Source organism: Sorex fumeus, unplaced genomic scaffold (assembly GCF_029834395.1).
Source record: "Sorex fumeus unplaced genomic scaffold, SorFum_2.1 ptg000008l, whole genome shotgun sequence".
Classification (NCBI taxonomy): Eukaryota; Metazoa; Chordata; class Mammalia; order Eulipotyphla; family Soricidae; genus Sorex; species Sorex fumeus.
Window position 1 is genome coordinate 87,743,683 of NW_026606065.1, and position 15,933 is coordinate 87,759,615.

At 37.8% G+C, this 15,933-nt stretch overlaps 1 protein-coding gene across 1 annotated transcript in view; it reads left to right on the plus strand.

Moving 5' to 3' along the window:
- Window positions 1-15,933, plus strand: part of RXFP2 (relaxin family peptide receptor 2) — a 67,380-nt gene that overhangs the window by 3,960 nt on the left and 47,487 nt on the right. Inside the window, 2 exon segments of the mRNA XM_056109901.1 lie at window positions 12,046-12,192; window positions 15,321-15,398. Of these exon segments, the coding sequence (XP_055965876.1) occupies window positions 12,046-12,192; window positions 15,321-15,398 (225 nt within the window).

Genomic DNA, 15,933 nt, shown 5'->3' on the forward strand with positions numbered 1-15,933 from the left:
CCCCTCTCTGAGATGTTCATATGAATGTATGCCTCCCCTCTGGGGCCTTTAAAATTTCTTGAGTTATTTGGTTCTAGCCCCAGGTCTCGAGTCTCTTGGCCTGGAGTCAGTAACGCTTCTGTTGTTCATATTGTTAGAACAGGAACACAAACAAAAGTAAGGGAGTCTTAAAAGTACTGCAACTTCAACACTGGCTTTCGTGTGTGTGTGTGTGTGTGTGTGTGTGTGTGTGTGTGTTAAGGTACATAGTCGTTTATCTACAAATCTGAAATTGATAAAACTCTGCAAACTGAAATATTAGACCCTTACCTACTAAACCTGGTCAGAATAGACCAGGGGCATTTTAGAATCTCTATTTAAAAGATAAAAGTTGATCTTTTTCTTTTTTAAAAAAATTTTTCTTGAATATTTGTGAGACTGACCATTACAAAGCTGTTGGGTTTCATGATTACAAAGAATGATTGGGTTTCATTCATGCAATGATCCAACACCCATTCCTCCACCTGTGTACATTTCCCACCACCAATGTCTCCTGTTTCCCTCCCACTATCCCCCAACACCCCCCAGCATGCCTCTATGGCAAGCACTTTTGTTCTTTCTCTCTCTCTTTTTGTTCATTATGGTTTGCAATACAAGTGCTAAAAGGTCATCATGTTTGTTCAGGGTGTTTAGTAATTTTATCAGGAAGGTAAAGTTGGAGTAGCTTTTTTAACTGGGTGGCAGCTTTGGGGTTTGGATGTGACTGCCGAGACTTCTGGAAGTACAGAAGATGGGGAGAAGTAGAGGGGATATAGCCCATCCTAACTCTGAGAAATCCTGGAGATTTCAGTCACAAAACCTGCATACCCGAATTTTCAGCACAGCGGGTAGGGTGTTTGCCTTGCACGCAGCTGACCCGGTTTCAATTTCTCCGTCCCTCTCAGAGATCCCGGCAAGCTACCAAGAGTATCCCGCCCACACAGCAAAGCCTGGAAAGCTACCCATAAAGTATTCAATATGACAAAAACAGTAACAACAAGTCTCACAATGGAGACATTACTGGTGCCCGCTCGAGCAAATCAATGAACAATGGGAGGACAGTGTATCTCGGTGAGGTCTGCCCCAATACAGTGGAGTCATGACGATGAGTTTGGATTGTGGAAGCAAGCGACTTCCAGGGGCTCTGCTTGGACAGGCACCAGGCTGACCTGCCCTTTTCTAATTTTACACCTGTCTGTTCAGCCTATGTGGGTCAGAGATTACTGCGGCTTTTGCTCTCTTTTGAAATTTGTTTATGGGTCCCTGAAGCAAGGCTGGTAGAAAATCATACATGATGGCACTGGAGTTGGTGTGTGAAGGGGACTGCCAGTCTTTAGGACTGCCAGTCTTAGGGAAGTGGGGGTGGTACTCAATCTCAACTCAGAGGAAGCCTGGAAATTTCAGTCACAAAACACTCATATCTGAATTTTCAACAGGTTAATATCTCGGTGAGGTCTGAGATGGCTGAGCCAGAGGTGGTTTGTGGGCATGGCTCCCACATACCTAACTTTTGGCCATTTAATTTCTCAGGAAACTTGGTTCCGAATTGTTGGGGTCTAGCCAAAGGCACTGCAGCAGTTTGGGGGTATCAGGAATCCTGAATGCTGCTTATTCACTCCACCCACCCACACAGGTTGACGTGCTGGTGCCATTGCACCTCCATAGACTCCATCTTCCCACACAGTTCCAGGCACCGTGTTCCAGCCTGCAACTGTCAGGATGAAAGTTTTATTAGTCAATGAGCATAAATAACTTAGTTTTCTTTTTAATGCTAAAGATATTCTTTGGGGGGAAGGCAGTTTGGCCAGGTGGCAGTTCTCAAGACTTATTACTGGCTTTATGCTCAGCAGTCACTTCTTAGCATATGTACTGTTAAGTGAACAGTTAAGTAAGTCACTGCTTAGCCATCTGAAAGAGTTGGGTCTTCTTGCCTGTAGGAGCACACTTCCTCGGGTGCCCACAATCTTATTGCACTGGGATCCACAGGCAAGTGGCATCTGGAAGATGGACAGAGAGTGGGTGAAGGGACGGGATGGAGGTAGAGCCTCTCACCAGATGGAAAATGCTTCTCATGTGTCCACAGTCTCTGATTTGATTGGTCAATTAACTCTCTGACCTAATGCATATGAGTGACATTCTGGATAAAGAAAAATGCATCACAAATTAGGAGAAAAGGGGAGCAGTGGGGAGAGGAAGCTTATATAAAAACTATCATAAATCACTTTACAAATAGAAAAATTGTAAAAACAAATTATCAAACTAAAAAAAAAACCCAGAAGTCAATTCTTTCATCACATCTTAAAGGAATAGCTTTCTTAAGTAGATTTTTTTAATTACCTTCCAACAAACCATAAATCATTCATCCTATAGTGCTGTGTTTTTCAAAAAGTTTCCTTTTACTGTCCCCAGAAGAAGGATAGTTCCCAGCAGATGAAGACAGCAAAGAAGCTGGTTCATGTTCATGTGACAATGGCCCTAAAGGTGTAATATTTCTCAGTTCCAGGTGGGGATGGCTAATATCTTTCTTGTCAACCTGCACATAGTAGGCATTCTGTTAACATTTTCTAGATGTAGATTGTTTTCTCTGCTGCTCTTATACTTTAGGATGAAATGTATTGGTTTCTCAGAGTAATAACCAGCCTTCATCCTCTTCTAAGTTGCACTGATGTTCACTTGAAGTGACACACTCCGGAAAATGACTAACTCGGATCAGTATTCTTTGTGCCTCCTCTGGGACCCCGGGAGTTGAAAGAGTCACACCAGCCTGAGAAGACAAAGATTTCCTTCTGCTCCATGCAAGTCTAAAATTGGCAGAGAATTAGAGCAAAGGGGACTTGCACAGCTCCACAGATTCTTTAAATGGGAACTAGATTATTCTCACTTGTTGCTTTACAATAATTCAGGAAAAGTGTAGGTAGGCAGCAAAATAAAATAAAATAAAATAAAATAAAAAGCTATTGTACAGCAGTCCAGATGATTCAATACATTATCAGGGAGTTTTTTCAAATCTCATTCACTGACATGCCCTAAATGCTGACCAGAAGAAAGACGAAAAATGATTAGATGATTCTGAGTTTGCACATGAATGTGTTAAACATGCTTTAGACTTTCTTCTGATAGGTATTTGGTGTTGTCCCGTAGAAATTGTTGCAGAAGCTATCAACGTTGCTTTTTTGTAGGCATCCTCAATTTTTTTTTGCCACTCTTAATTTGCATATTTTATTTCCTTCATTTGTATTTTGTAATTTTGAACAAATATATCCTGGACGTGTTTTGTTAGGTTTATAGGAAAGTTTTCTATTTCCTTTGGAGTAATTGTAAAATGTTTTATTTTTACTTTTATATTGAATCACATGAGATGCAGTTACAAAGTTAATAATGATTGGGCTTCATTCATACAATATTCCAACACCTATCCCTTCACGAGGGTACATTTCCCACCACCAGTGTCCCCAGTTTCCCTCCACCCCTCCTCGCAACATGCCTCTATGGCAGGCACTTTTCCTGTCTCTCACTCTCTCTTTCTCTTTCTTAGGCATTATGGTTTGCAATACAGCTACTGATAGTTTATCATGTGTACTCCCTTACCTCCTTTCAGCACTCATTTCTTATGCAGAGTGATCATTTCCAACTATTATTGTCATAGTGGTCCCTTCTCTATATTCACTGCCACCAACATCATTTGTGGCAGGTTTCCAACTATGGACCAGTCCTCCTGGCCTTTGTTCCTACTGTCCTTGGGTATTAGTCTCAGACTATGTTTTCTTATATGCCACAAATGAGTGCAATCATTCTATGTCTGTCCCTCTCATTCTGGCTCATTTCACGCAGTCTGATACTCTCCGTGTCCATCCATTTACAAGCAAATTTTATTACTTTATTTTTCCTGGTGGCCACATAGTATTCCATTGTGCATTATGCCATATGTTTCTTTTTTTCCATTTTTTCCCATTTTTTATTAGTGAAACATCATGAGGTACAGTTGTAGACTTACAAATTTTTGTGCTTGGGTTTCAGTTATACAATGATCGAATACCCATCCCTCCACCAGTGCCCATTCTCCACCACCACCAGTCCCAGTATCCCTCCCACACCCATCCTGCCATCCCACCCTACCACTGTGGCAGGGCATTCCCCTCCATTATCTCTCTCCTTTTGAGTGCTGTGGTTTGCAAAAGAGACATTGAGTGGCAATCTTGTTCAGACTACAGTCTACTCTCATCACACATTTCCCATCCTGAAAGGAACCTCCCAACACCCTTTATTTGGTGCTCCCTTCTCTATCTGAGCTGCCTTTTCCCCTAGCATGTGCGGCTGTCCTCAGGGCCATGGAGTAATCCTCCTGGTATTTATCTTGGCTATTCTTGGGTGTTAGTCTCCTATTTTGTTACTTTATGTTCCCCAGGTGAATGCAGTCTTTTTATGTCTATCCCTCTCTTTCTGACTCATTTCACTTAGCATGATACTTTCCATGTAGTACCACTTGTATGTAAATTTCAAGACTTCATCCTTTCTGACAGCTACATAGTATTCCATTGTGTAGATGTACCAAAGCTTATTTAACCAGTCATCTGTTCTTGGGCACTCAGGTTTTTTCCAGATTCTGGCTTTTTAAAAAAATTTTACTCATTGAATCACCCTGAGAACAGTCACACAGCCTTTCAGTTTAAGTCTCAGTCATTCACACAATGATCAAGCAACCATCCCTTCACCAGTGCACATTTTGCACCACCAAGAACCCCAGTATACCCCCCTCTCATCCCTCCCCCTGCCTGTGTGGCATATTTCCACTTTACTCTCTCTCTACATTGATCACATTCAATATTATGACAAAAGACCCACCATTATTGTTTGGAATTTTCCCCAATATTCAGACCTGCCAAAAAGACATCATTGGATAATTTGTTTTCTATTGCTGATTATGAAGAGCATATAATGTCTTGCACCCTCTCTTGCAGCCACGTGATTTTGGATTTCTGATATTTTAGTAATAAGTCTAGAGGGATAACTGCCAAAAGCTGCTGGGTTCTGAGATTGGCTTGTGTGCCTCTGGGATCATGGTCGTTCAGGAGCTGGACGAGGCGTTCGTGGGTGGAAACTCGGGGCCTTGTCAGGGTGGGGATCAGGGCCAGTTCCACCCCCCATCCCATGAGGCCCTGCGTGCCTCATCACTGCAGTTTCATACCTGGCTGTCCATTTAGGCTCTAAAAGATGGCGGCCACCATGCCACCACTGCAGGGGGGAAAGAAGGAGAGACAAACACCCTTCCCCTTCCAGGGTGGCATAACTCCTCCATAGTTTAATGCACAGTCCAGATGCATTTTGGTTGGGCATTGTATTTTGCTCAAATTTTACCACCACTATTCAAGCCTGCCTTCCAGGGACAGACACTAGATCATTTACTTTCCATTGCTCACTTTGCATATCAGAAAAGGTCACGGCTGTGCAGTTCGGAAGAGTATCTGGTTCCCACACACCAGAGCTATGCTTGTAGATGCTCATGGTCTACAAGCTATGCTTGTAGACGCTCATGGATTCCATCCAGAGAAGGCAAGGAGACTGCAACTACCCCATCTGGGACCTCCCGATGATATCAGCTCAGTATGGGGCCAGGAGAATTCTCCGGGTGTTGTGGTGCCTGCCAGCCAGGTTTCTTCACTGCTGTGTGCGACTGTATCCTCAATTTTTCACAATCTCTAGATTTCAGTAAAAACTCACTCTTTACATTTTCCCAGATGCCAGGAAGAACAGACAGAAGAATATGCTTTCTACAGATGGCTATTTGTTCTTTTTTCAGTATATTCCGAATTAAAGCAGGGGTTATTAATCTTTTTGTTTAACTGAATAATGAAAATACAGAAGATAAAGGAAGTACATAGAAGATAAAGCAACCTTTGTCATCAAGACTAAAAAAGCAACCTTGGGAAGTTTAAATTATAAAAGGTTCTCTTCCTTTGATTCTTTTATAAATAAATACCTGGATAATTTGTTTATTGAAAAATTATTAAGCACAGTGTAACTTCTGGGCACTAAGATCATAGGAATTTTGGATACATAGAGCAAGTGAGAGAAATATTTTAGTAGTTTATTTTCCTTCCGCATAAAATTTATACCTTGAGATGTCTTTAGGAAGATGTCATTCTTGGGTGGAAAATGAGGAATTATGAGAAGTGCAATCAATATATGACAGTTTCCCCCTCCCCTGCCCTCATCATACTACCTTGATGTACTCAATTTATTTGGGGGGAAAAGAAAATATATTAGATCCTTCTTGTCTGTGACAGTAGATCACTTGTCTCACTTTAAATGCAGCAGTGTCTATGAAATTGGAATTTAGCTGGGTTTAGCCCTCAAAGAACTAGTGGTTATTTCCATGATAATCCACATAAAAAAACACAATGTACTGCCTTTAAAGTTTCTTGCATGATTTCAACTTCCTGTTTCAAAGTCACCTTTAATTAAATATTTCACCATCTATTCTAAATCAGTAAGAAAATATGAAGTTGCATGAAAATTTATATTGCTCATTTATGATTGACCATTTCCCCTTCTCCTTTCAAAAGTAATTTGAAGCTGCTTTAAAAAAGTGCCCATACATGACATATCACTTGTGGCTTTTAAAATAGAATAACATAAATAGGGGAAAGCTTTATTTTAGTATCAATTATTTCTTTGACGGAAATCACATTTTTAAAAAATTATGAAATCTTAAGCACAGCAAGTTTTCAATCTCATAGTGAAAAGAATGTCTTCCGGTTCTTTGAGCTATCTCAAAGTTTCCACTTTTATTATAAAAGAGCTATATTCCAATATAAAATATACATATAGATATGTAAATATATGTCACAGTATCTTTATCTACTCGTCTGTCCTTGGATCTTCAGTTGTTTGAAGATCTTGGCTATTGAATAACACTGCATTGAGCACAGGTCTACAAATATCTTTTCAAATTAATGTTTTTGTATGGACTTAGGGGTAGATACCAAGGAGAGAAATTAGGTAGAGCTTTTATTCCTTTCAATTTTTGTGTTTTACACAGAGGCTAAATCAATGATATTTACACAACAATAAATGACATTTCTTTTTCCCACCCATTCCTTATAGTACTGGTTCCTTCAGGCTTTATGATATAGACCACTCTCACTAGGGTAAGGTTATATCTCATTTTGATTTGCATGTCTCTGATAAATGATGAAAGGTAGTCTTATATAGCTGTTAGCCACCTGTATGTCTTCATTATTTTCTTTGTTTGGGAGCCACACCTGGCAGTGCTCAGTGCTTATTCCTGGCTCTATACTCAGGGATCAGTCCTGGGAGGGTCTGGGTGACTCTACGAGGTGCCAGAGATTGAATCTGGGTAGGTTGTTTGCAAAGCAGATTGATCCCCCACCTGCTGTACTATCTCATTGGTCTTTGTATGTTTTGAATGTTTTCTCAGCTCCTTTTCCCACATTTTGATGAGACTCTTTGTTTTATGTTTGTTATTCAGTTCTGTACGTGCTTTAGAGATTAGCCTTTTGTCACTGTGTAGTGTGCAATGCTTTTGTTTGTTTTAGTGTAGAAACTTTACTGTTCGATGCAGTCCCATTTATTTGTTTTTACTTTTTTTCCCCTTATCCAATGGAGTTGAATCAGTGACTCTGTCTCTGAAGTCAATTTCATGAAGAGTTCTTCCTGTTTCTGGTGAGATGTTTTATATATTCAGTTCTAACATCAAGGTCTTAAGTCTGTCTTGAATTAGGTTTTATGTATAGTATGAGGCATAATGCACACAGAAATATATATATGTGTGTATATAAAATATGTATATGTGTATATAAATATATTTTGCTTGTTACTAACGAGTTTTCCCAGCACAATTTCTTGAGTTGGTTTTGTTTGCTCCACTTACTTCTTTGAGTTCCTTTGTCATAACTTAACTGCACACACATCTGAGGGTTGACATTTGATAGATTTTTAGAAATTTATTTTAGGTATTGTGGCTCAGTATACTGTTAGTTTTGATTACTATGACTTTGTAGTATAGTTTAAAGTCAAGAAATGCTATACATTTCATCTTCTTTTTTCTCAGAATTGCTTTGGCTATTCTTGGGGAGTTTTTTTATTTGTTTGTTTGTTTGGCTTTTTGAGCCACATCCAGCAATGCTCAGGGGTTACTACTGGCTCTGCACTCAAAAATTACTCCTGGCAGTGCTTGGGAGACCCTATCGGTTGTTGGGTATTGAACCCAGGTCAGCTGTGTGCACGGCAAACACTCTACCTGCTATACTATTACTCCAGTCCCTCTTGGATTTTAAAGATCAATACAAAAGCTTATAGTATATATTCTTCGTCTCTGAAAAATGCCATTGGTACTTTTGTAGGGATTGTATTGAGTCAGAAATATACTTTGGACTTAATGGTAATACTGGCAATGTGAATTATTCCGAGTCATAAACATGAAATACTTTTCCATTTCTCTGTGCTCTCTCTCTTTTTATAAATAGTGAACTGTAGTTTTCAATGTGTAAATTTTTCACCTCCTTTGATGAACCAATGTCTAAATAGATGATGTTTGGGGACACATTTGTAAATAGGAAAACTGTTTCTTTTCATTTCTTTCTTTTCTGGATTGTTGTATGCATGTATGAATGCAACAGATTTTGTGTTGATTTTATGGCATGATGCTTTAATACATTGGATTATTTCTCACAATGCTTTGGTGGAGTCTTGAAGGTTTTCTATACGTATCATCATGTTTCTCTGTGTATCATTATCACTACAAATAGTGATAAGTTGACCTCTTTTCCAATCTGAATCTTTTCAATTTCCTTTTCTTGCCTAACTTCAATGATTAGGAATTCCTATATATTTTTAGCGTGGGGTCCTCATCCAGAGGTGTTTAGGAGCTGAGTACTCAAATTCTCTATTTTCTTATCATCTGTTGAAATTGCTCATATGTCAATATTGCCAGGCTCTGCAAGCTAGCCCAAATACGTTGGGAAAGATGAGTTAGGAGAGGCTGCTAAAATCTCAGGGCTGGAACGAATGGAGACATTGCTAGCGCCCAATCGAGTAAATCGAAGAACAATGGGATGACAGTGATACAGTGATACAGTGATGTCAATATCATTGGAAAATAATTTTTATAGGCCAAATACTATGCAGTGATTCACTAGCTTTAGCTCATCTCGTTCCCAAAACATATCCAGAGGAATGAAATTATCAAGTAATTTTTATATAAAACACTTAAAGTTTTAAGGAACCAGTTATGTAGGTTGAAGTCAAACATCTAGTGAGTGGAAAAAAGAGAAATATATTCTAGGTTTTACGGTTTCCAAAATATTTTATTATAATGAATATCTTTAAATGGTGGGTCACATCCCATAAAGTGGCTCATTAGTAGATCAACACAGTGGCTTGTGATCCTTTTTCAAGTAAATAAGAGAGACTAGAGTTCATCTCACATAGTAAAGGATAAGGACATCCCAACAAATGTGTGTATGTGTATATATTATATATATATATGTGTGTGTGTGTGTGTGTGTGTGTGTGTGTTTTGAATTGTGATACAAAACTTATTTATGTGAGTCACTCTTTTCAAAAATTCCAAAGCCACTACAGAAAAATACATGGACTCACACTCATTAGTGTTCCAAACACAGGAGGACTACTCATTTTTATAAATCTGCCATCTGTGGAAATCATCACAAGAAAAAGATTAAGAGATTTAAAAATCTATAACTCAGTATGCCTCTTCCTGTATGAATAGGCTTAGCAAGCCAACCCCAGAGTCACACAGCAATTCATTTAAAATAGGTCAGATCTGACAGGTCTTAGACCTGGTTATTGAGAGTAAATCATTCATCTACTACTACAGCAATAACAGGAAAAATATGTTTGGCTTTTGCAAAAAAAAAAAAAACAAGAAAATTGAGTGGGTATAAAAGAATCCAAAGTTCCTTTCTTTCCTCAGATAATGTCAGCAGATGCATCAACAAAACTCCCGGGGAGAAAATGGACTGCTACATCTGCTGTCCCCAAGAGGGTGCCAGACTTTCATTCCTCTGTTGGATCTTCAGGGTCACCGTGAACCAAAGGAGGAATTCACAAAACTATTCATCAAATAATTCAAAACTCTACTAATCCTCTTCAATGATATAACTAAAAGTTTCATGTGTACAGGTTATTCAGGGAAAGCTTCTGTGCCTGAAACTCAATCCCCCTCCCTGAACAAGTGGCCTTGTTTGTTAAACAAGGAGCGGTTGGGCCAGAGAGATAAAACACAATAGTTAAGGTACTTGCCTTGCACTTAGCCAACTCCAGTTTGATTCCCTTGACCACATACAGTCCTTAAGCACTGCTAGATGTGGTCTCAAAACAAAAACCATAAACGAGGGAGGACTAGCAAGCTATTTTAAGAGATGCTGGTAACCAATGTGGTGGTGCAATACCACACTACAAAACTGAAACTCAAAATCACAGTCCTTACCAAGATATTTTCCCAAGAAACAGAGTAGAACAGCTTTTATTTCCTCATATTTACACAGAAATGATAATACTAATCCATAAAGTTATTGTGTAAATTAAATAAAATCATTAATAGAATAAATGATTTTACTAATGTAAACTAAACTAAAATTAAACCTCAGACACACAATCGATGGTTTCCCTCAAAAATTGGTTCTCTACTCTTCTGATACCTTAAAATAATCATAACACCCAATCAAGGATATTCATGACCATGATGCTAACCTTCAGAGGTGTACTAGGAAGATGTCACCAACAGCCACTTTCCCTTCAGCTAGTCATAATGAAATGCAGTGATACCTGTGGTTACATTCTCCTGAAATCTGTTTCTGTAAGTTTTATTTTGAACTCATTAACACATTGACTCACTAACACACACAGTCACACACACACATATATTCTTCAATTTTGCTAGAGTATTTACTAAGTGTATCTTTTATCACAGGTATAGAAATTTAAAAAGTTAATCACATGAATACAATACTACATTTTAAAATTTACACAAAATAAATGTTACAACTAAGGACACAACTAGAAGAGAGAGGAATTCACTTCAAGCTCTAACATGGCCCTGGGATGTCAACTGGGAGGTGAATATTGCAAGAATGGAGGAACAGAGGGTCTGAAACATGGAGGTGGGCCTGCTGATACTGAAAGAACGCCTTTTAAGTCTAATTTCAGAAAGGCATTATATTCACTATTTTATAAATATTGATTATATTTCCTTTCTACATTGTCATTCAATCTGTAAGTTTTTCAACTCATTTCTCATGTAAAAGCAAAGAAAAGACTCTTTTTCATTCATCCTGATACAGGACTTTAGCTTCTTGAAATGCAGCTTAAACTTCTGATTCAATTGTATTCCTTATACAATGGTTAGGAAGAGTACTCCTTCCAGTCAGAGAGATCATTCAGTTTCTCCAGCATACCTTTGCAGTAGGCTTATTGCTATTACCTTCCCTAACTCTGAAATATGAAGGATAATATTACCCATACTGTAGGTTAACTGAAAATTAACCTAGATAACACCTTGGCACACAGAAAGTTAAATGAGTGTTAGATAGTCTTAGTTTTTTACCTCCTTATGCAAATGTGCTTCTGAATATCTCTGATTCACACATAAATTATCCTACAGATTTTTACTATTATCTCAAATCCTTCTCATAAAGAATAAATAAGCAAATGAAACGATGTATTTGATCCTTTAACTAATGATTCTCTCTATTTCAAGAAGTGGACAAGTCTGGTTTTGCATAAAAGTAAGACCGCTGTTTCTTGATGCTTTATAATTGCCATACTGAGATGAATTCAAAATGAGCCTGATTCCACTCATGTTATAGCTGTTGTTAGGCATGATTGTGATTGTTAAAAATGTTGCTCAAAAAATGATGCTTTCTCAATAACACCAGACAACTTCAACACATAGGGCTCTTGTGATAATTAAGTGGAATTATATTAAAAGTGTGGCCATACCGACACTTTTTTTAAACTAAGAATTTTGTCCTGTCTTTCACATAGATTTTGTGCTGAGTGATGGCAGTACAATGACATCCTTGTGCCAGAAAGGATACTTTCCCTGTGGGAATCTTACCAAATGCTTACCACGTGCTTTTCACTGTGATGGCGTGAATGACTGTGGGAATGGAGCTGATGAAGAGAACTGTGGTGAGTCCTCCCCCTGCCCTGAATGACCATGGGCTCCTGTAAGAAGATTGAATAACAAGTATAATTATTAGAAGAAAATATTTGATTCTCTGTCTGAAATCCTTTTGCACAAATAAATGATCCTCTATTTGTTTCTGATACTACCTAATTTTGATAGATAAAGATTAATTACAGTCAAAAATACCATATTATTCAAAAATAAACTTCTATAGTCTAAGATCAATTAGTGGCTCCCAGAAGGAAAAGGGTACATTTGCTTAATTTGAATATAAGAGATCAATTTTATAGTGAAGAACTGAATTAAGCTTCTCGAGGTGAAGATAATGTACTACAGATAAATGCTAAAACATAAAGCATACTTGAAATTATAATCAAAATTACTTTGCTAAAATATTTAATAAATTCAGTATTATTAAATATATTTTATAGGATTGAGATTACATTTTTAAATTGACTTGGCTACCAATATTTTATTTCTTTTTTATTTATTTTTTTAATTTTTATTAGTGAAACACCATGAGGTACAGTTGTAGACTTACAAGTGTTTGTTCTTGGGTTTCAATTATACAATGATCAAGTACCCGTCCCTCCACCTGTGCCCATTCTCTACCACCAATGATCCCAGTAACCCTCCCACCTCCCCATCCCCCCATCCCACCCCGCCTCTATGGCAGGGCATTCCGTTTTGTTCTCTCTCTCCTTTTGACTACCCATATTTTAATATAAGTGACTTTCTCTGACTATCACCATATGGTTTGGTAATTTGGTTCAGCTGTAGAAATGGGCCTTTCTAAAGGGTTCATTCATCTGCTGAGTGCAGGTGCTCTCCGAATCATTGAGAACAGTGTTGTCAAAGAAGACGAGTTTCTTTCCCTCATGAAGGAACAATATAATTTCCACTTAGAAGTTAAATAACTTCAGGGAGTAAGTTCTAGGAAGCACATAAAACAGAATAATGCAATAGAAAATTTGTCTTGGAGGAAGAACTACTTTAAAGACATAAGCAGACCTCTCAGATTTTAGCGTATGAATTGAGAACTAAATAGGAAGGAAGGAAGGAAGGAAGGAAGGAAGGAAGGAAGGAAGGAAGGAAGGAAGGAAGGAAGGAAGGAAGGAAGGAAGGAAGGAAGAAGGGAGGGAGGAATGAAGGAAAGAAGGGTGGAAGGAAGAAGGGAGGGAGGGAGGAAGGGAGGGAGGGAGGGAGGGAGGAAGGGAGGGAGGGAAAGATGACCTATTCTGGAGAAACAGAGCTCCAGACTAAGAAAGCAGTAATTTCTAGGACCCTAAGACTTTATGACATCAGACAATGTGTTTATGGAACAGACATGCCAGTAGGCTTGAGCAAAGCAAACATGGATATAGAAAGTAACGAGGTAAGCAGAACACAGATCAATTAGGTCTTAAAAGATGTATTAGGTCTTAGAAGGTATATGTGCCAGGGCTGTTTACACTGTCTAATCTAACTTTTGTCTTTTTCTCTCAAGAAACATTTAGAGAGGTGTTGGGATGTTTCATTACTTGCATGTTCAGTTATTTACAGAGTAGATACTAGAGCCCAGATCTCCAGAAACTGAAATCTCATGTTTTCTACCACAGAGAATTGCCTCTGCTTTCCACGGTCAATTAACAAGCAAAGTGAGAAAATAAGTCCAGGAATCGAGGTTTCTGTCTCTAGAATCTGTTCTTCATTCCCTGGTTACTGACGTGTGCTTCCCTCCCTTGGAGAATTCTACCCACACCTCTGGTGAATCACTCCTATTCATCCTACTCATCCTGTGGGGTGTAATTCAGGTGTCCTTTCCTCACTTTGGATGCTTGTCCTGCTTATTCCTCCCAGCTCTACTATAGTCTAGGAAAAAGCACTCTTTCCATCTGTTGCTGTAGAAAACTGTCTATACCTGTATGCTTATTCTAAGGACTGCCTTAGAATAGTCTCTTCAGTGTCTCTGCAGTGTCCTCTCGCTAGACATGAATCTAAGGAGAGTTCTAATTTGTATCTTCATGTCTTGGTGTTACTAGAATCTAGAACAGTTGTGTACATGGTAAGTATTTAATCAGTGTTTAGTGATCAGGGCAGGTCTCTGGCTACAAGTCACTCACCTTCTTGACTTTTCATCTTCAATGCATGAAAATGGAGATTACAGGAATTTATCAACTTCATGGGACCGTTCAAACGCACACTAAATATTTCATTCAAAGGCAACAATTACAATCATTTAAAAAACCGTTGAGGGTATTAATTAAAAATAAATTTAAGTTTGTAGGGTTCAGAGGGAATTGTGGATGACTGTTTAAATATACTATTTGTATGAACATCAGTATTATCACATTGTCTCATTTTAGTAGCTATATTAAGGTAGCAATCCTTCAAAACCAGTCCTCCTTATGAAAAAGAATATAATTTTTATCACCAAAAAAAAGAAATGACTAATAAGTTCATACTTTGACAAACTGAAAAAATACTATTTCAGTAGAACTAGGTAGCTTTTACTGAAAAAAAAAAACTTCATTTTGCTTTTCAAAAAGATAAGGTAACAAATTTTTTCAGGACTCATTACATCTACCAAGTATATATGTACTTGTACATATCTGTATTTTACATAATGTATAAGTACATATGTATATATGCTATAATATGCATGGGAAAATGAAATTCAACATTTTTTTCTAATTATCTCAAAATTGCTATCAGTGTATTATATTTAAAACATTGGCCTCAGAAACAGACAATATAGAGGAAGGGAATGTGACTCAATGGTAGAGCACGTGTCTTGCATATATAAGACCTTGACTGATTCCTGGCATGAAAAAAAATTAGAACAATCAAAATAGAGTAGTTATTCTGGAATATATGGATATATATGTATGTACAATATCTATTGTAGATATGTGTACAATAGATATATGTATAATATCTATTTCCATACACAATTAAAATATTTGTAATTGCAATAAAGAAAAAAACTCCAAATGTTTGCTTAAGCTTTTTTCACCTTCTCATCAGTGTTATCATTCTTTTACTTAAGACAAATTTTTGATTAATTTCATTATCATTTTTTATATTTTTGTTTTGTAAGTTGATATTTCATTTATAGACTAACTGACACATATTCATCACCATTTCACAGGAGACACTAGTGGATGGGCGACTATATTTGGCACAGTCCATGGAAATGCTAATAATGTGGCATTGACACAGGAGTGCTGTAAGTGGTATTGGTTCAAAAATTCAGTATCAGCTTCGTGAGCAGCATGATTTGTGGTGCATGGATTTATACGGGTAGTGTGATAAATTTATTGTGGAATTTCTATATCAGTTCAATGTGGTCACTGGTTTATTGTCTGTTCTCAGATCTGGTAAAAGAAAACGACATGCTCCATTCATGCTACTTTTATGTATTAACCTATGATTGTAAGAATATGTTGGCACTGAGTAAAAGTGACAAACAGATGTACTGCTTCCTTGTACTATTCAATAAAGTTAGTAATTACCAACTGCTTTCCATCTTCTATGTTAGGCATTGGGAGTACAATGGTAACAAAATGAGGCACCAACCATAAGTACCTTACATTGTATGAGAGAGACAAATCCATTTGAAAAATGATGTTCACGCCAGGGACAGTGGAAGTTCACTGGAGAAAAAATATGCCAGGAGTTGTCAAAGTTTCACAAACAGATGAGTCTGAGATTAAACTTTGGGGGTAGGGAGTGATAGGAGAAGCGAAAAAGCAAGATTCACA